Genomic DNA, 21357 nt, shown 5'->3' with positions numbered 1-21357 from the left:
TTCTTGGTCCTTTTAGATGCAGGGTAGTCCTCTGAGGCTTCAGAGGTCGCTGGACCCTGTGGGATGCTGTTGCAGTTTTTCTTAAAGTGGGGAGACAGGCCGGTAGGGCTGGGGCCAAAGCAGTTGGTGTCTCCGTCTTCTCTGCAGGGCTTCAGGTTAGCAGTCTGTAGGAAGTTGGCTCTGTATGTGCTATTTCAAAGTAAGGAATAGCATGCACAGAGTCCAAGGGTTCCCCTTAGAGGTAAAATAGTGGTAAAAAGAGATAATACTAATGCTCTATTTTGTGGTAGTGTGGTCGAGCAGTAGGCTTATCCAAGGAGTAGTGTTAAGCATTTGTTGTACATACACATAGACAATAAATGAGGTACACACACTCAGAGACAAATCCAGCCAATAGGTTTTGTTATAGAAAAATATCTTTTCTTAGTTTATTTTAAGAACCACAGGTTCAAATTCTACATGTAATATCTCATTTGAAAGGTATTGCAGGTAAGTACTTTAGGAACTTCAAATCATAAAAATTGCATGTATACTTTTCAAGTTATCGACAAATAGCTGTTTTAAAAGTGGACACTTAGTGCAATTTTCACCGTTCCTAGGGGAGGTAAGTTTTGGTTAGTTTTACCAGGTAAGTAAGACACTTACAGGGTTCAGTTCTTGGTCCAAGGTAGCCCACCGTTGGGGGTTCAGAGCAACCCCAAAGTCACCACACCAGCAGCTCAGGGCCGGTCAGGTGCAGAGTTCAAAGTGGTGCCCAAAACACATAGGCTAGAATGGAGAGAAGGGGGTGCCCCGGTTCCAGTCTGCTTGCAGGTAAGTACCCGCGTCTTCGGAGGGCAGACCAGGGGGGTTTTGTAGGGCACCGGGGGGGACACAAGCCCACACAGAAATTTCACCCTCAGCGGCGCGGGGGCGGCCGGGTGCAGTGTAGAAACAGGCGTCGGGTTCGCAATGTTAGTCTATGAGAGATCTCGGGATCTCTTCAGCGCTGCAGGCAGGCAAGGGGGGGATTCCTCGGGGAAACCTCCACTTGGGCAAGGGAGAGGGACTCCTGGGGGTCACTTCTCCAGTGAAAGTCCGGTCCTTCAGGTCCTGGGGGCTGCGGGTGCAGGGTCTCTCCCAGGCGTCGGGACTTTAGGTTCAAAGAGTCGCGGTCAGGGGAAGCCTCGGGATTCCCTCTGCAGGCGGCGCTGTGGGGGCTCAGGGGGGACAGGTTTTGGTACTCACAGTATCAGAGTAGTCCTGGGGTCCCTCCTGAGGTGTCGGATCTCCACCAGCCGAGTCGGGGTCGCCGGGTGCAGTGTTGCAAGTCTCACGCTTCTTGCGGGGAGCTTGCAGGGTTCTTTCAAAGCTGCTGGAAACAAAGTTGCAGCCTTTCTTGGAGCAGGTCCGCTGTCCTCGGGAGTTTCTTGTCTTTTCGAAGCAGGGGCAGTCCTCAGAGGATGTCGAGGTCGCTGGTCCCTTTGGAAGGCGTCGCTGGAGCAGGATCTTTGGAAGGCAGGAGACAGGCCGGTGAGTTTCTGGAGCCAAGGCAGTTGTCGTCTTCTGGTCTTCCGCTGCAGGGGTTTTCAGCTAGGCAGTCCTTCTTCTTGTAGTTGCAGGAATCTGATTTTCTAGGGTTCAGGGTAGCCCTTAAATACTAAATTTAAGGGCGTGTTTAGGTCTGGGGGGTTAGTAGCCAATGGCTACTAGCCCTGAGGGTGGGTACACCCTCTTTGTGCCTCCTCCCAAGGGGAGGGGGTCACAATCCTAACCCTATTGGGGGAATCCTCCATCTGCAAGATGGAGGATTTCTAAAAGTTAGAGTCACTTCAGCTCAGGACACCTTAGGGGCTGTCCTGACTGGCCAGTGACTCCTCCTTGTTTTTCTCATTATTTTCTCCGGCCTTGCCGCCAAAAAGTGGGGCCTGGCCGGAGGGGGCGGGCAACTCCACTAGCTGGAGTGTCCTGCTGGGTTGGCACAAAGGAGGTGAGCCTTTGAGGCTCACCGCCAGGTGTGACAATTCCTGCCCGGGGGAGGTGTTAGCATCTCCACCCAGTGCAGGCTTTGTTACTGGCCTCAGAGTGACAAAGGCACTCTCCCCATGGGGCCAGCAACATGTCTCGGTTTGTGGCAGGCTGCTAAAACTAGTCAGCCTACACAGATAGTCGGTTAAGTTTCAGGGGGCACCTCTAAGGTGCCCTCTGGGGTGCATTTTATAATAAAATGTACACTGGCATCAGTGTGCATTTATTGTGCTGAGAAGTTTGATACCAAACTTCCCAGTTTTCAGTGTAGCCATTATGGTGCTGTGGAGTTCGTGTTTGACAAACTCCCAGACCATATACTCTTATGGCTACCCTGCACTTACAATGTCTAAGGTTTTGTTTAGACACTGTAGGGGTACCATGCTCATGCACTGGTACCCTCACCTATGGTATAGTGCACCCTGCCTTAGGGCTGTAAGGCCTGCTAGAGGGGTGTCTTACCTATACTGCATAGGCAGTGAGAGGCTGGCATGGCACCCTGAGGGGAGTGCCATGTCGACTTACTCGTTTTGTCCTCACTAGCACACACAAGCTGGCAAGCAGTGTGTCTGTGCTGAGTGAGAGGTCTCCAGGGTGGCATAAGACATGCTGCAGCCCTTAGAGACCTTCCTTGGCATCAGGGCCCTTGGTACTAGAAGTACCAGTTACAAGGGACTTATCTGGATGCCAGGGTCTGCCAATTGTGGATACAAAAGTACAGGTTAGGGAAAGAACACTGGTGCTGGGGCCTGGTTAGCAGGCCTCAGCACACTTTCAATTGTAAACATAGCATCAGCAAAGGCAAAAAGTCAGGGGGCAACCATGCCAAGGAGGCATTTCCTTACACAACCCCCCCCCCCAAACGAAAGAGGATGAGACTAACCTTTCCCAAGAGAGTCTTCATTTTCTAAGTGGAAGAACCTGGAAAGGCCATCTGCATTGGCATGGGCAGTCCCAGGTCTGTGTTCCACTATAAAGTCCATTCCCTGTAGGGAGATGGACCACCTCAACAGTTTAGGATTTTCACCTTTCATTTGCATCAGCCATTTGAGAGGTCTGTGGTCAGTTTGAACTAGGAAGTGAGTCCCAAAGAGGTATGGTCTCAGCTTCTTCAGGGACCAAACCACAGCAAAGGCCTCCCTCTCAATGGCACTCCAACGCTGCTCCCTGGGGAGTAACCTCCTGCTAATGAAAGCAACAGGCTGGTCAAGGCCATCATCATTTGTTTGGGACAAAACTGCCCCTATCCCATGTTCAGAGGCATCAGTCTGCACAATGAACTGCTTAGAATAATCTGGAGCTTTTAGAACTGGTGCTGAGCACATTGCTTGTTTCAGGGTGTCAAAGGCCTGTTGGCATTCCACAGTCCAGTTCACTTTCTTGGGCATTTTCTTGGAGGTGAGTTCAGTGAGGGCTGTCACAATGGATCCATATCCCTTCACAAACCTCATGTAATACCCAGTCAAGCCAAGGAATGCCCTGACTTGAGTCTGGGTTTTTGGAGCTACCCAGTCCAGAATAGTCTGGATCTTGGGTTGGAGTGGCTGAACTTGGCCTCCACCTACAAGGTGGCCCAAGTAAACCACAGTTCCCTGCCCTATCTGGCATTTGGATGCCTTGATAGAGAGGCCTGCAGATTGCAGAGCCTTCAAAACCTTCTTCAGGTGGACCAGGTGATCCTGCCAGGTGGAGCTAAAGACAGCAATATCATCAAGATAAGCTGTGCTAAAGGACTCCAAGCCAGCAAGGACTTGATTCACCAACCTTTGGAAGGTGGCAGGGGCATTCTTTAAACCAAAGGGCATAACAGTAAACTGATAATGCCCATCAGGTGTGGAGAATGCTGTTTTCTCTTTTGCTCCAGGTGCCATTTTTATTTGCCAGTACCCTGCTGTCAAGTCAAAGGTACTTAAGAATTTGGCAGCACCTAATTTATCTATGAGCTCATCAGCTCTTGGAATTGGGTGAGCATCTGTCTTGGTGACAGAATTGAGCCCTCTGTAGTCCACACAAAACCTCATCTCTTTCTTTCCATCTTTGGTGTGAGGTTTGGGGACTAAGACCACTGGGCTAGCCCAGGGGCTGTCAGAGCGCTCAATTACTCCCAATTCCAGCATCTTGTGGACTTCCACCTTGATGCTTTCCTTAACATGGTCAGATTGTCTAAAGATTTTGTTCTTGACAGGCATGCTGTCTCCTGTGTCCACATCATGGGTACACAGGTGTGTCTGACCAGGGGTTAAGGAGAAGAGTTCAGGAAACTGTTGTAGGACTCTCCTACAATCAGCTTGCTGTTGGCCAGAGAGGGTGTCGGAGTAGATCACTCCATCTACTGTGCCATCTTTTGGGTCTGATGACAGAAGATCAGGGAGAGGTTCACTCTCTGCCTCCTGATCCTCATCTGTTACCATCAACAGATTCACATCAGCCCTGTCATGGAAGAGCTTAAGGCGGTTCACATGGATCACCCTCTTGGGGCTCCTGCTTGTGCCCAGGTCCACCAGGTAGGTGACCTGACTCTTCCTTTCTAGTACTGGGTAAGGGCCACTCCATTTGTCCTGGAGTGCCCTGGGAGCCACAGGCTCCAGAACCCAGACTTTCTGCCCTGGTTGGAACTCAACCAGTGCAGCCTTTTGGTCATACCAAAACTTCTGGAGCTGTTGGCTGGCCTCAAGGTTTTTGGTTGCCTTTTCCATGTACTCTGCCATTCTAGAGCGAAGGCCAAGTACATAGTCCACTATGTCCTGTTTAGGCTCATGGAGAGGTCTCTCCCAGCCTTCTTTAACAAGGGCAAGTGGTCCCCTTACAGGATGACCAAACAGAAGTTCAAAGGGTGAGAATCCTACTCCCTTCTGTGGCACCTCTCTGTAAGCGAAAAGCAGACATGGCAAGAGGACATCCCATCTCCTTTTGAGTTTTTCTGGGAGCCCCATGATCATGCCTTTTAATGTCTTGTTGAATCTCTCAACCAAGCCATTAGTTTGTGGATGGTATGGTGTAGTGAATTTATAAGTCACTCCACACTCATTCCACATGTGCTTTAGGTATGCTGACATGAAGTTGGTACCTCTGTCAGACACCACCTCCTTAGGGAAACCCACTCTGGTAAAGATACCAATGAGGGCCTTGGCTACTGCAGGGGCAGTAGTCGACCTAAGGGGAATAGCTTCAGGATACCTGGTAGCATGATCCACTACTACCAGGATATACATATTTCCTGAGGCTGTGGGAGGTTCTAGTGGACCAACTATGTCCACACCCACTCTTTCAAAGGGAACCCCCACCACTGGAAGTGGAATGAGGGGGGCCTTTGGATGCCCACCTGTCTTACCACTGGCTTGACAGGTGGGGCAGGAGAGGCAAAACTCCTTAACCATGTTGGACATATTGGGCCAGTAGAAGTGGTTGACTAACCTCTCCCACGTCCTGGTTTGTCCCAAATGTCCAGCAAGGGGAATGTCATGGGCCAATGTTAGGATGAACTCTCTGAACAGCTGAGGCACTACCACTCTCCTAGTGGCACCAGGTTTGGGGTCTCTGGCCTCAGTGTACAGGAGTCCATCTTCCCAATAGACCCTATGCGTTCCATTTTTCTTGCCTTTGGACTCTTCAGCAGCTTGCTGCCTAAGGCCTTCAAGAGAGGGACAGGTTTCTTGTCCCTTACACAGCTCCTCCCTTGAGGGTCCCCCTGGGCCTAAGAGCTCAACCTGGTAAGGTTCAAGCTCCAAAGGCTCAGTTCCCTCAGAGGGCAGAACTTCTTCCTGAGAAGAGAGGTTCCCTTTCTTTTGCTGTGTTGCAGTTGGTTTCCCAACTGACTTTCCTGTTCTCTTGGTAGGCTGGGCCATTCTTCCAGACTCCAGCTCTACTTGTTCACCCTGTGCCTTGCATTGTGCTCTTGTTTTCACACACACCAGTTCAGGGATACCCAGCATTGCTGCATGGGTTTTTAGTTCTACCTCAGCCCATGCTGAGGACTCCAGGTCATTTCCAAGCAGACAGTCCACTGGGATATTTGAGGAGACCACCACCTGTTTCAGGCCATTGACCCCTCCCCATTCTAAAGTAACCATTGCCATGGGATGTACTTTTCTCTGATTGTCAGCGTTGGTGACTGTGTAAGTTTTTCCAGTCAGGTATTGGCCAGGGGAAACCAGTTTCTCTGTCACCATGGTGACACTGGCACCTGTATCCCTCAGGCCCTCTATTCTAGTCCCATTAATTAAGAGTTGCTGTCTGTATTTTTGCATGTTAGGCGGCCAGACAGCTAGTGTGGCTAAATCCACCCCACCCTCAGAAACTAGAGTAGCTTCAGTGTGGACCCTGATTTGCTCTGGGCACACTGTTGATCCCACTTGGAGACTAGCCATACCAGTGTTACCTGGATGGGAGTTTGGAGTGGAACCTTTCTTGGGACAGGCCTTGTCTCCAGTTTGGTGTCCATGCTGTTTACAGCTATGACACCAGGCCTTTTTGGGATCAAAGTTTTTACCCTTGTACCCATTGTTTTGTGAAGAGGCTCTGGGCCCACCCTCCTGTGCAGGTTTTTGGGGGCCTGTAGAAGACTCTTTACTATTTTTAGTTTTGGTTGTCTCATCACCCTTCCCCTGGGGAGTCTTTGTGACCCCTTTCTTTTGGTCACCCCCTGTTGAAGTCTTGGACACCCTTGTCTTGACCCAATGGTCCGCCTTCTTTCCCAATTCTTGGGGAGAAATTGGTCCTAGGTCTACCAGATGCTGATGCAGTTTATCATTGAAACAATTACTTAACAGGTGTTCTTTCACAAATAAATTGTACAGCCCATCATAATTACTTACACCACTGCCTTGAATCCAACCATCTAGTGTTTTCACTGAGTAGTCAACAAAGTCAACCCAGGTCTGGCTCGAGGATTTTTGAGCCCCCCTGAACCTAATCCTGTACTCCTCAGTGGAGAATCCAAAGCCCTCAATCAGGGTACCCTTCATGAGGTCATAAGATTCTGCATCTTTTCCAGAGAGTGTGAGGAGTCTATCCCTACACTTTCCAGTGAACATTTCCCAAAGGAGAGCACCCCAGTGAGATCTGTTCACTTTTCTGGTTACACAAGCCCTCTCAAAAGCTGTGAACCATTTGGTGATGTCATCACCATCTTCATATTTTGTCACAATCCCTTTGGGGATTTTTAACATGTCAGGAGAATCTCTGACCCTATTTATATTGCTGCCACCATTGATGGGTCCTAGGCCCATCTCTTGTCTTTCCCTTTCTATGGCTAGGAGCTGTCTCTCTAAAGCCAATCTTTTGGCCATCCTGGCTAACAGGAGGTCATCTTCACTGAGAGCATCCTCAGTGATTTCAGAAATGTGGGACCCTCCTGTGAGGGACTCACTATTTCTGACTAACACAGTTGGAGACAGGACTTGAGGGGTCCTGTTCTCCCTATTTAGGACTGGAGGAGGGACATTGGCCTCCAAGTCACTAATTTCTTCCTCTGTGATGTCATCATCAGAGGGGTTGGCTTTTTCAAACTCTGCCAACAGCTCCTGGAGCTGAATTTTGGTAGGTCTGGAGCCAATGGTTATTTTTTTGATATTACAGAGAGACCTTAGCTCCCTCATCTTAAGATGGAGGTAAGGTGTGGTGTCGAGTTCCACCACCTGCATCTCTGTATCAGACATTATTCTGCTAAGAGTTGGAATACTTTTTTAAGAATCTAAAACTGTTTCTAGAATCTAATTCAAACTTTTAACAAACTTTTAAACTCTAAAAAGACAATGCTAAACAGGGACTTAACACACAAGGCCCTAGCAGGACTTTTAAGAATTTAGATAAATTTCAAATTGCAAAAATGAATTTCTAATGACAATTTTGGAATTTGTCGTGTGATCAGGTATTGGCTGAGTAGTCCAGCAAATGCAAAGTCTTGTACCCCACCGCTGATCCACCAATGTAGGAAGTTGGCTCTGTATGTGCTATTTCAAAGTAAGGAATAGCATGCACAGAGTCCAAGGGTTCCCCTTAGAGGTAAAATAGTGGTAAAAAGAGATAATACTAATGCTCTATTTTGTGGTAGTGTGGTCGAGCAGTAGGCTTATCCAAGGAGTAGTGTTAAGCATTTGTTGTACATACACATAGACAATAAATGAGGTACACACACTCAGAGACAAATCCAGCCAATAGGTTTTGTTATAGAAAAATATATTTTCTTAGTTTATTTTAAGAACCACAGGTTCAAATTCTACATGTAATATCTCATTTGAAAGGTATTGCAGGTAAGTACTTTAGGAACTTCAAATCATAAAAATTGCATGTATACTTTTCAAGTTATTGACAAATAGCTGTTTTAAAAGTGGACACTTAGTGCAATTTTCACCGTTCCTAGGGGAGGTAAGTTTTGGTTAGTTTTACCAGGTAAGTAAGACACTTACAGGGTTCAGTTCTTGGTCCAAGGTAGCCCACCGTTGGGGGTTCAGAGCAACCCCAAAGTCACCACACCAGCAGCTCAGGGCCGGTCAGGTGCAGAGTTCAAAGTGGTGCCCAAAACACATAGGCTAGAATGGAGAGAAGGGGGTGCCCCGGTTCCGGTCTGCTTGCAGGTAAGTACCCGCGTCTTCGGAGGGCAGACCAGGGGGGTTTTGTAGGGCACCGGGGGGGACACAAGCCCACACAGAAATTTCACCCTCAGCGGCGCGGGGGCGGGCGGGTGCAGTGTAGAAACAGGCGTTGGGTTCGCAATGTTAGTCTATGAGAGATCTCGGGATCTCTTCAGCGCTGCAGGCAGGCAAGGGGGGGATTCCTCGGGGAAACCTCCACTTGGGCAAGGGAGAGGGACTCCTGGGGGTCACTTCTCCAGTGAAAGTCCGGTCCTTCAGGTCCTGGGGGCTGCGGGTGCAGGGTCTCTCCCAGGCGTCGGGACTTTAGGTTCAAAGAGTCGCGGTCAGGGGAAGCCTCGGGATTCCCTCTGCAGGCGGCGCTGTGGGGGCTCAGGGGGGACAGGTTTTGGTACTCACAGTATCAGAGTAGTCCTGGGGTCCCTCCTGAGGTGTCGGATCTCCACCAGCCGAGTCGGGGTCGCCGGGTGCAGTGTTGCAAGTCTCACGCTTCTTGCTGGGAGCTTGCAGGGTTCTTTCAAAGCTGCTGGAAACAAAGTTGCAGCCTTTCTTGGAGCAGGTCCGCTGTCCTCGGGAGTTTCTTGTCTTTTCGAAGCAGGGGCAGTCCTCAGAGGATGTCGAGGTCGCTGGTCCCTTTGGAAGGCGTCGCTGGAGCAGGATCTTTGGAAGGCAGGAGACAGGCCGGTGAGTTTCTGAAGCCAAGGCAGTTGTCGTCTTCTGGTCTTCCGCTGCAGGGGTTTTCAGCTAGGCAGTCCTTCTTCTTGTAGTTGCAGGAATCTGATTTTCTAGGGTTCAGGGTAGCCCTTGAATACTAAATTTAAGGGCGTGTTTAGGTCTGGGGGGTTAGTAGCCAATGGCTACTAGCCCTGAGGGTGGGTACACCCTCTTTGTGCCTCCTCCCAAGGGGAGGGGGTCACAATCCTAACCCTATTGGGGGAATCCTCCATCTGCAAGATGGAGGATTTCTAAAAGTTAGAGTCACTTCAGCTCAGGACACCTTAGGGGCTGTCCTGACTGGCCAGTGACGACTCCTTGTTTTTCTCATTATTTTCTCCGGCCTTGCCGCCAAAAAGTGGGGCCTGGCCGGAGGGGGCGGGCAACTCCACTAGCTGGAGTGTCCTGCTGGGTTGGCACAAAGGAGGTGAGCCTTTGAGGCTCACCGCCAGGTGTGACAATTCCTGCCCGGGGGAGGTGTTAGCATCTCCACCCAGTGCAGGCTTTGTTACTGGCCTCAGAGTGACAAAGGCACTCTCCCCATGGGGCCAGCAACATGTCTCGGTTTGTGGCAGGCTGCTAAAACTAGTCAGCCTACACAGATAGTCGGTTAAGTTTCAGGGGGCACCTCTAAGGTGCCCTCTGGGGTGCATTTTATAATAAAATGTACACTGGCATCAGTGTGCATTTATTGTGCTGAGAAGTTTGATACCAAACTTCCCAGTTTTCAGTGTAGCCATTATGGTGCTGTGGAGTTCGTGTTTGACAAACTCCCAGACCATATACTCTTATGGCTACCCTGCACTTACAATGTCTAAGGTTTTGTTTAGACACTGTAGGGGTACCATGCTCATGCACTGGTACCCTCACCTATGGTATAGTGCACCCTGCCTTAGGGCTGTAAGGCCTGCTAGAGGGGTGTCTTACCTATACTGCATAGGCAGTGAGAGGCTGGCATGGCACCCTGAGGGGAGTGCCATGTCGACTTACTCGTTTTGTCCTCACTAGCACACACAAGCTGGCAAGCAGTGTGTCTGTGCTGAGTGAGAGGTCTCCAGGGTGGCATAAGACATGCTGCAGCCCTTAGAGACCTTCCTTGGCATCAGGGCCCTTGGTACTAGAAGTACCAGTTACAAGGGACTTATCTGGATGCCAGGGTCTGCCAATTGTGGATACAAAAGTACAGGTTAGGGAAAGAACACTGGTGCTGGGGCCTGGTTAGCAGGCCTCAGCACACTTTCAATTGTAAACATAGCATCAGCAAAGGCAAAAAGTCAGGGGGCAACCATGCCAAGGAGGCATTTCCTTACACAGTCCTTCTTCGTCTTCAGGTTGCAGGAATCTATCTTCTTTGGTTCTGGGGGCACCTAAATACTCGATTTAGGGGTGTGTTTAGGTCTGGGATGATAGTAGCCAATGGCTACTAGCCCTGGAGGTGGCTACACCCTCTATGTGCCTCCTCCCGGTGGGGAGGGGGTCACATCCCTAATCCTATTGGGGGAATCCTCCATCTGCAAGATGGAGGATTTCTAAAAGTCAGAGTCACCTCAGCTCAGGACACCTTAGGGGTTGTCCTGACTGGCCAGTGACCCCTCCTTGTTTTTCTCATTATCTCCTCCAGCCTTGCTGCCAAAAGTGGTGGCAGTGGCCGGAGGGGCAGGCATCTCCACTTGCTGGAATGCCCTGTGGCGATGTAACAAAGGGGGTGAGCCTTGGAGGCTCACCGCTAGGTTTTACAGTTCTTGCAGGGGGAGGTGAGAAGCACCTCCACCCAGTACAGGCTTTGTTCCTGGCCACAGAGTGACAAAGGCACTCTCCCCATGTGGCCGGCAACATGTCTGGTGTGTGGCAGGCTGGCAAAAACTAATCAGCCCACACTGGTAGTCAGGTATGTTTTCACGGGGCATCTCTAAGATGCCCTCTGGGTGTATTTCACAATAAAATGTACACTGGCATCAGTGTGCATTTATTGTGCTGAGAAGTTTGATACCAAACTTCCCAGTTTTCAGTGTATCCATTATGGTGCTGGGGAGTTTGTGTATGACAGACTCCCAGACCATATACTCTTATGGCTACCCTGCACTTACAATGTCTAAGGTTTAGCTTAGACACTGTAGGGGCATGGTGCTCATGCACCTATGCCCTCACCTGTGATATAGTGCACCCTGCCTTAGGGCTGTAAGGCCTGCCAGAGGGGTGACTTATCTATGCCATAGGCAGTGTGAGGTTGGCATGGCACTCTGAGGGGAGTGCCATGTCGACTTAGTCATTTTCTCCCCACCAGCACACACAAGCTGGCAAGCAGTGTGCATGTGCTGAGTGAGGGGTCCCCAGGGTGGCATAAGATATGCTGCAGCCCTTAGAGACCTTCCCTGGCATCAGGGCCCTTGGTACCAGAGGTACCAGTTACAAGGGACTTACCTGGATGCCAGGGTTGTGCCAATTGTGGAGACAAAAGTACAGTTTTAGGGAAAGAACACTGGTGCTGGGGCCTGGTTGGCAGGCCTCAGCACACTTTCAAATCATAACTTGGCATCAGCAAAGGCAAAAAGTCAGGGGGTAACCATGCCAAGGAGGCATTTCCTTACACAGGGCCACTGGATCTATGCGGCAGGAGAGGGCCAAATTATGTGGCAGGACTGAGTAAATTAGAAAAAGCAAATCATGCAGCATAATGCAGCACATTTTGTAGTAATATTATTTCATCCTTTTTAAATTTGGTAACAAAGTCTGGGCATTGGTTGCACCTTCTGAGTACAAGGTTAATACCCAAATATCACACTCAGCAACAAAAAGGTGACAAGTCAAGGTCTGCAAAGGGTCTTTCACGGTGTGCCAACACGTGCTGCTACATTTTTAGTAACTTTTGAACTGTTTGAGCTTGAAACACATTGTTGTTGTTAAAATCTGCAGATTATGCAGCAGATGATGGATTATGTGGCATATCTATTTTACACGAAAATTGGCGCACAATTGCATAATTCCAGTGGCCCTGGCTAAAGGCTATTATGGTTAGCCTTGTGCTTTCAAGGAAGTAATTCCATGCATTTACTTCTGTTTCCTTGAGATAAACTGAAAGGAATTAGATGATGGTAGAGGCTTTATGGCATCATACAGGTTAATGAAGAGATGAACAGAGGGGCTAAAATGGACTACGTGATTGTATTTCAGAGGGAGGTTTTTTTCCAGTTTTATAAAGCACAAATTCGACCTGAAGGCCAGTTACATTACTCAAGGACACATTGTCAGTTTTTGAGGCACAGGGAGATTACGTGATCTGCCCAGAATCACAGGATGTCACACCAAGATCCCCAGCTCTATAGTCAGCAACCCTGGCTGTTGAAAGGGGTGTAGTTAACACCTTACCTTGTTTTTCCTCTGTAATGCAGAAAGTCCAGGAGCTGTCACAGAAATGCGATTCTGGAGACAATAACACCAAAACGTCTTTGCAATCTCCACTAGAACCCAGGATTTTGTACCCCCTAATTTGTGTATGTAACAAACTGCTAAAATGTTGTCCATTCGTAGCAGTACGCAACTGGAGTGCGGGGCTAGGGCCTGTATTTCGAAGGACCCAGCCAAGAGTTCTAAACAATTGATGTGTAGGAAGGGTTCTTCTCAGGATCAACATCTTCCAGTAGAAAGCTCTCCGCATCTGGCACGCCAACCCCACCGGCTGGCGTCAGACTCCAAGTCTACATCCTGACGGGAGACGATTTTGGCTCTGCAGTTCCAAACTAACATGTGATCCAACCACCATTGTAGACGACGGGTAGGAGAGAGAGCTGATTTCTTCACATTGATCAGAAAGCCTAGATCCTGCAGGAGTTGGATGGTCCACTCCAGATGTAGAAGAATAATTTGTACATTTTGGGCCATGAGAAGGGTGTTGTCTAGGTAAACAATCACACGTATCCCTCTGGGATGAAGGTTCTATACCACCGGGCGCATGATCCTGGTAAAACATCAGGGGGCTGAGGAGAGACAGAAGGGAAGAACTCTGAAATGGAACCACTGACCGTTCCAGACAAACTGAAGGAACTTGCGATGAGGGGGGAATATTTGAATCGAAAGATAGGCACCCTTTAATTCCAGGTGGACCATCCAGTCGCCTTCTCGAAGAATGTCCATGAGGAGATGAATCTCCTCCATTTTGAAATGGCGGTAAAGGATCCAGCTGTTGAAATCCTTCAGATTGATCACTATGCAGAAACCACCCCCTCTCTTGGTCACCACAAAGATGTTTGCTGCAGAAACATAAAGGGTCCGGGTGACAAGGGATTATTGCATGCTTGGCCAGGAGTTGGTCTATTTCTTGCTGAATGAAGGACCGGTCAAGCTGGGGAAAAATGGATTGGAGTTGGAAGAGACGTTTGTTGAGGGACCCTAAAGAACTCCAGTTTGAACCCTAAAATTGTGTCCAACACCCATGGGTAGGAGGTCAGGGAGGACCGGTTGCTGAGAAAGAATTGAGCTCTGCCCCCAGTATGACTGAGGAAGGTTGAATCAGACTTACTTTGGGTGTTAGGTCCCGAAGTGTAGGTGTTCTGGGAGCAGAAGGATCCCCTGCTGTAGCAATTGCGGCCACTCTTGTGCATCTGGCGGGATAGAAGGTATCCCTATTTTGAGAGGAGTATCCTCGGCTGCAACAGTTGTGGTAGACTGGGGGCTGGACGGCCACCCTTGGTACCAGCCGGTCCTGACAAAAACACGCTGGTTGAAGACCTTATTGAGAGAGGCTTTGGCTTTGTCTAGGGCTGTAAATGGATGCACAAATTTCCACAGGTTCTTCAGAAATGTATCTCCAGGAGTAATCCAGGCTAAGGGGCCTGGTTCTGCAGAGGTGAGCTCCATGACTTTAGGGTCAATGCGCAGCAATATTGAGCACTGTCTCTCCAAGGATATTGAGCAATTGGCCTTGCCTAGTAGGCAAAACACATTGCACTTTCTTTGGCGCTCCTGCCATGTCTAAGATTATACATAGTGGGCCTGTCAAATTAAGGAGTTTATCCTGGCAGGATTACCAGGATCAGTCAATTCCGTGTTTAGGGTCTTTGCACAACTTTTTAAGGATGGTGGCAAGGCTAGGGTCCAATTCTGGGGTGCAAGGAGCCTTGTCTGGGATGTCCGCTCAGGGACAGTCAGAGATGAGGCAGCTCTGGACGTCCTTATCAAAACTTTTCCTGAGCCGGTCGTGGGCTTAGTTAGAAACTGAGAGAAGAGAGGCTTAATCAGAAGAACGGGGATGGACAATACTATTGGGATCAAAAGTCAAGGTGGAGGGTGCGTCAGAAGAATTGCCTTGGGGCACAGCAGTGTCTTGGTCGTAGTTGGCAGTGCAACAACGTTTAGGGTGGTAAATGGAGTCATCGTCAGAGTCTGAGGGAGGGGAATTGGAGTCATTTGAGACATCGTCCTGGGAGGCACTAGGGCCACAGGGGGCGCTAGTAGATGGGTGAGCTGCAGAATAGTCATGGTAAGTAGGCAGGTAGTGGAACAGTCTGGCCATTGCTGACGAGTGGGGCCAGAGAGGGGCTTGCGAATGGCTGTCTTCATGTCATGGGGTTAAAGGCCTGGGAGGGGTCGGACCATAACACTGAGTACTTATCATGTTGCAAAACGCAGCAAAGAAAGGGGACATGTGATGACGCCGATAAGCTTTATACATGGATTTGTGTGGTGGTAGGTGTAAACGACATGGTGTCACATTGTTTTTATGGGAAATGTAATTTCTATAAAAAAGTTAATTTTCATTGGCTGTGGTTTGATGCTTAATAAACAGCAAAGAAGGAGAAGCATAATCCGGTCCTGACATAGAATTGTTAAATGCTAGCTCAGCTAGTAGGATCCACATAGACCACTGTCATGGTGGTTTGAGGTGTAACATCCAAGGCTAGATTCAGTTTGTCCAGCAGTATGAGGGTGATGGCTAGATGACTTGAACTCACTGAACCCACTGCAGAACCGAGTGAGTAGAATAGCGAGTGCCCCAGTTTGTAACGGTCATGTGTACCCTGGCAACCCCCGTAAGTCGGCCTTTGGGTGGGAAAACTGTCGCAAAGGGTGTTGCACATGAAGTCTGAACCAGAATAGCCTCTTTCTCCCAAACCCTTTACCCAGGGGAACAGTCTTAATAGCCCCTGTCTCTCTCTGCCAACCACCAACCCCAGGGGAACAGCCAGAATAGTCTCTGTTTCTCTCTCTTCCAACCCCCTTCCCCAAGGGAACAGTCTTATTAGCCCCTCTCTCTCTGGCAACCCTCAACCCCAGGGGAAGAGCCAGGATAGTCTCTGTTTCTCACTCTCCCAACCCCCTTTTCTCTTAGAAACAGTCACCAACAAACGTCCTTTTAGGATGAGCAAAAAGTGTTTTCTAGTATAAGATTGTTTTCCAAGGTGTGTGGCTTACACACTGAGTGAGACTGCACTCCACGGTGGAAAATTCACACCAAATATGTAAGACTGCACAGTGTAGTGTCGCAGCCTAGTGACGTAACTGGAGCTCCCAACACTACCATTCTGGACTTGCCCACGAGGGTATTCCAGAAAGACTCCCCCATGTTCCACAGGCCCAACGGGACACTCCAGAATCACATGGGATAATCAATAAAGGTGTGGGAAAAAAGTACAGTGGGGAGCACTGAGGAGGGACCGGCATTCTGAACACACATGACACACTCACTGTGCCTCAGTGTGTATCTATTTCAGCGCTTGTATCGCAGTGCGCTTGCGTGCTGACCGCAGCAACCAGTGACGCTACACACACTAAGATGTGAGACCTATACTAAATTATTGATAATACGACATATGACTCTCACCCAATGAGTGAGACTGTGCTCCAGTGCATAAGACTCACATTCAGCCACTGACATTGTGCTCCATGAAGTGAAAATCGCAACCAATGGGTGAAACTTTGCACCAAGGCAGGAGACTAGCACCTGATGAGACACTGCAGACCAGTCTATTAGACATGCACCAAATGAGTGAGGGTGTACTTGAAGAAGAGAGACTCACTCCAAGTGAGAGTGTGCTCCAAGACATAAGACTCACACTTAGTGACTGACAAAGTGTTTCTCACACCCAGTGAATGAGACTGTGCTTCAAGACAGACAGACTCACATTCAATGATTGACAAAGTGTGTCTCACATCCAGTGATTGATACTGTGCTTCAAGACCTAAGACTCACTCTCAGTGATTGACAGTGTGTCTCACATCCAGTCATTGAGACTGTGCTTTCTGACGTAACACTCACTGTCAGTGATTGACAAAGTGTGTCTCACATCCAGTCATTGAGACTGTGCTTGGAGAAATAAGACACTCTCAATGATTGACAAACGGTGTCTCATATCCAGTCACTGAGACCAACGTGCTTCAAGATGTAAGACTTACATTCAGTGATTGACAAAGTGTGTCTCACATCCAGTGATTGATACTGTGCTTCAAGACCTAAGACTCACTCTCAGTGATTGACAGTGTGTCTCACATCCAGTCATTGAGACTGTGCTTTCTGACGTAACACTCACTCTCAGTGATTGACAGTGTGTCTCACATCTAGTGATTGAGACTGTGCTTTCTGACGTAACACTCACTCTCAGTGATTGACAAAGTGTGTCTCACACCCAGTCATTGAGACTGTGCTTTCTGACGTAACACTCACTGACAGTGTGTCTCACATCCACTGATTGATACTGTGCTGCAAGACCTAAGACTCACTCTCAGTGATTGACAAAGTGCAGCTCACATCCAGTCATTGAGACTGTGCTTTCTGACGTAACACTCACTCTCAGTGATTGACAAAGTGTGTCTCACATCCAGTGAATGAGACTGTGCTTTCTGACATAAGACTCACACTCAGTGATAGACAAAGTGTAAGTGACATGCAATGAGTGAGACTCTAACCCAGCTGCTAAGGTTTATGTGCTTCCCTCAACTTTCTGACCATTGTTCCTCACTTGGTGTGGGCCCACTTCTCTGTCCTCACCTGCCATGCAACTATGCTCCCTGAGCTTCCTCGCTGTCTGAACACCAACCTTCTGTCCCCTCACTACTCACGATCGATTTTCATTTGGATAATTGACAAATGTGCGTATCACAGAAGTCTCAAAGGCATCAATCCAAATCAGCTGATTTTAAACTAATAGCACTGTTGATCTTCAGAATACCGGTCCTTCTGATCATGAATCCAAACATTCTTGCTCTTGATTGATTCTTTACCATCTCTCTTTATAGACCCTGGCCCTGCGGAATTGTACGACGGATGCTTCCCTGCGATGGCCCTGGTAACACTAAGCAACGGCAAGAAGATCCCTGTGTCGGAGCTGACCAGTGGTCACCGGGTGCTGTGCATGGATGAGGAGGGACACTTCACTTATGGTGATTTCTTAATCTACCTGGACAGAGACTTTGCAGCTGTGAGAGAGTTCCACGTGCTCGAGACACAGAGTCCACCCCGCCGACTTGCCCTCACTGCATCCCACTTGCTCTTTGTGGCGGATGAGTTGAACGTGCCACCTAAGGACTTCTACCCTCTGTTTGCCAGCCTTGTGCGGCCTGGACAGTACATCCTCACAGCGGGAGCACTTCAGCCACAGCCTGCTAGGGTGGTTTCTGTCTCCACCCAAACTGACTCAGCTTCCTATGCCCCCCTCACTAGTCATGGCACACTGATAGTGGATGATGTAGTGGTGTCCTGCTTTGCTGTGGTCCAAAGTCATCATCTAGCGCAGCTGGTCTTCTGGCCACTGCGATTTTACCACAGGGTAGGCGGGCTGGGGGTGCAGGCAGAGGGCATGCACTGGTACTCTAGGCTTCTCTACTTCCTCGGCAAAGGCATTCTGTCGAAGAAAGCGTTCCACTCAAGTGCACATCCTCAAATCAAAGCTAAGCTCAACAGGGCTTAAAAAGGAAAAGCTGAAAAGGGGCAAGCCTGCAAGAGGGCACAAACTCTAGTTAACCCATCAATTTTATTTTCGACAAAACTCGATAAAAGCAACAATTATTTAATCAAACAGAAGCAGTCCACCATTAGCCAGGCATATAACATTACAATCTCAGCAAGGTTATATTAGAAACTCACAAGGGGTTCCCCTTATCCTAGTCAATGTTATCTACCTATAGGTGGTAAGAAATTCACTCTTGAGCTATATGACGTTAGACCGGACCTTGATTCAATCAACTTTGTATTCCAGTCTTTTACATGGATTATTAATCACATCGAAGAGACAACCGTCATCAATTCTCACTCTGTATAGAGTGGGTCCTTACCGCTTTAGTTAGGATCTTGATATCAGCAATGCTTTCCTGCAATAAATACTAAGCGGTTAGTGTGGGAGCAAATATTTACGCTTAGGTGCACCATAAGATGGCCATACAATGAACTATGTACTTGATGGATACTGTACAACTAGAACCACACTACAAAGTTTGCTGCTGTGTCATGCAATATTGTGCTTTGTAAGCAATTGTGCACTCAAAATAGACACTTTTGCAGTGATATTTGCATCAATGACCAATGCAAAAAGGACAAGTGCACTGGCAACCACAGCAATAAGCATTGTCAAAGTCAATAAGCTGTGTCACTATTTTTTTAAAAGACCAATGGCTTTCACATTTGCCTGCCTTTCAAATGCTAGAATTAACACTGACCCTTAGGCCATTAGTAGAAATCACTCAACTCAGACACTGTTCATCATGTTGCCCACCTGCATATGTGAACAGAATTACTTCTCTTACAACATTTTAAAACAATGTACAGTTATGTAAAACCATGAGCCCCATCACCTATATTGCAGAGGTGCAAGGCAATTGTGTGTTTTTAAGCAATTTTGCAACTGAGACAGACAATGTTGTAATGACATTTACACTGAAAACCACACAAAAATAATATGCACCGAGAACAAGACTGAAAACCAGATTTTACACTTGTCTCTGGAATTGTAAACTCGACAATAGTCTGAAATTGCTCAATACTTGTGTTGTATGCATGATCCACCCAAATTAAATTTGCATTTATTTAGGGATTTCTTAATTAAAATCTTATACAGCGGACATCAAATTTTTGCCTTTATGGTAGCTGCGTCTTGTATAATCCCCAAATCGCGTGTCAGGGAAAATCACGTTAGCAATAGTGAGGCAGCGTGAATGCCATTGTGAAAGGTCGGATCATAACAAATTTCCTGTCGATACTCATGAACTGTCATGGCCTGTTGTCACATAAAGCGTATACTAGATGTTGTGGTGGAGGAGGTATACTTGATTGTTGTTATTAAAGAAGATAGAAGTTTTTCTAGATTCCATTGAGAAAATATAGATTGTATTAAAGCCAGGAGTCCACTGTTACATTTCATTTCCCACTTAATAGCAGATCTTGCAGCATGAACATCCACGATTTCATACAAACAAAAGTGTCTGATACAAAGGACACAGCCTCTTTCAGCACCCCTTTCAGTAGCTTACTGTGTATTAACACCGTTTTTCCTAACTATAACTGTGTGTTTACATATTATTACTACTATTTTTGTGAACATTTTGCCTTCCCTTGATGTGTGATATGTTTTCTGCCTGCATGTATACCATTTCTTGGGTAGATGAGCAGTTGGAAACTTTATGTTAGATATTTTGTTTTACTTCCCTTCTGGTTCCGTTTCTGAAACTCTTCTTTCTTGTTTCCTTGCAGGACTTATGTTTAATCTAAATGTTAGTTTTGTTCAAGCTGTAATTACTATTTTGGTTCCTTTTCATGTTGTGTTTTCCTAAACATAAAATACATTTCTTTCTATTATGGCCTTCAAAGATTTCCTTATTGGTAATGAATATCAATTTTGTGATTTTTTTAATTCAATATAGCAGTATTAGCATTTTAATTTAGTTTTATTGTTCATTCTATTGCATTATGAAATAAATATTCTGAAATAAACATATTGTTTCATGCAAGGACATAGGGCACTCACAAACTATACATGTACATGTTTCTCTTTTGGATAAAGGGGTTTTACATTTTTCCTATTGATGGCATTGTGTTGGTGGTGTATAGCAGATGATTTTACCTAGTTTTAGGAAGTTTACTAAACATATTTCATGCAATTTCCTTATTAGAACCAGAAAAAATAAAATGGATCTGAGAAGGCTTTGTGGCCGTGTGTACCACTTCACAATGTGAGAGAACCCTGGAACATTAAATGTGGAGAGATTTCCCCGCTTGCCAAATCAAATTATTTAACGCAGTCACCTCCTTGATCGATACTCAATGATCTGAATATGTGACTCAGTTTACTTATTACTGCCTCGTCTGTCTCTGGGGCAGCGGCCCCAGCCAACTTTCGAACTGAATGCCAAAGATCCATCACTAATCTCTTCCTCTCATGCTTCCAGACAGGGACACAGGAATAGTCTAGAAATAGTGTCAATAGATCCCAGAACCATCTTTTGGAAATCACAAGCACCCTAGGGAGAGTCTATATATCCTAGCACAAGCACTCCCTTCTTTAGAGGCTCTTGACATTCCCAATCTTAGAGGCTGGCTGGGCTCAGATATTGGTGACACCACTGTCAACATTACATCAGATTAAACAGTGTGTTAAAATTGGACAGAAACCAACCTCTACTTGTAACCACAGTGAAAAAGGGGAGGGAACATTAAGCCATAAGGTATCTGAATCCTGCCAATAGCTTCCATATTGGGAGGAGATCAGTATGCAGAACAGTATTATATATACGAATTCATCTAACATCAGTTGCTTTAACCCACTTCTTTCACAGTCTAAGCATTACAAAAGAACAAACTGATCTATCAACAGAAGAACAGAAGTGGGTTTTAAGTATCTCAATATATTAAAACAAAAAGGGGTATAGAGACCATGTCTAAGTGATAGTTTGCAATTACAAATTCTCAAAATAAATTTTATTAGTTACACTGTATCAATCTCATTAATAGCAAACCAATGCTTGCGTAATCATCAATGTTTAATACATATTTCAATCACATTTATCATTATTCTTTGATCACCATCGCTGAATCAATGTTTGTTTCATCATCAACATGTAACAG

The 21357-nt window shown here is 47.2% G+C and overlaps 1 protein-coding gene across 1 annotated transcript in view; it reads left to right on the top strand.

The window, feature by feature from the left end:
• Positions 1–20849, top strand: part of LOC138286663 (indian hedgehog protein-like) — a 116650-nt gene extending 95801 nt beyond the window's left edge. The window contains exon 2 of the mRNA XM_069227130.1: positions 17541–20849. Coding sequence (XP_069083231.1) covers positions 17541–18211 — 671 coding nt within the window. The 3' untranslated portion in view covers positions 18212–20849. The remainder of the gene's footprint in view (positions 1–17540) is intronic.
• The last annotated feature ends 508 nt before the right edge of the window (positions 20850–21357 follow it).

The sequence above is a fragment of the Pleurodeles waltl genome, chromosome 3_2 (genome assembly GCF_031143425.1).
Source record: "Pleurodeles waltl isolate 20211129_DDA chromosome 3_2, aPleWal1.hap1.20221129, whole genome shotgun sequence".
In the NCBI taxonomy this organism is placed as follows: domain Eukaryota; kingdom Metazoa; phylum Chordata; class Amphibia; order Caudata; family Salamandridae; genus Pleurodeles; species Pleurodeles waltl.
This window is presented reverse-complemented; position numbering and strand designations above follow the sequence as displayed.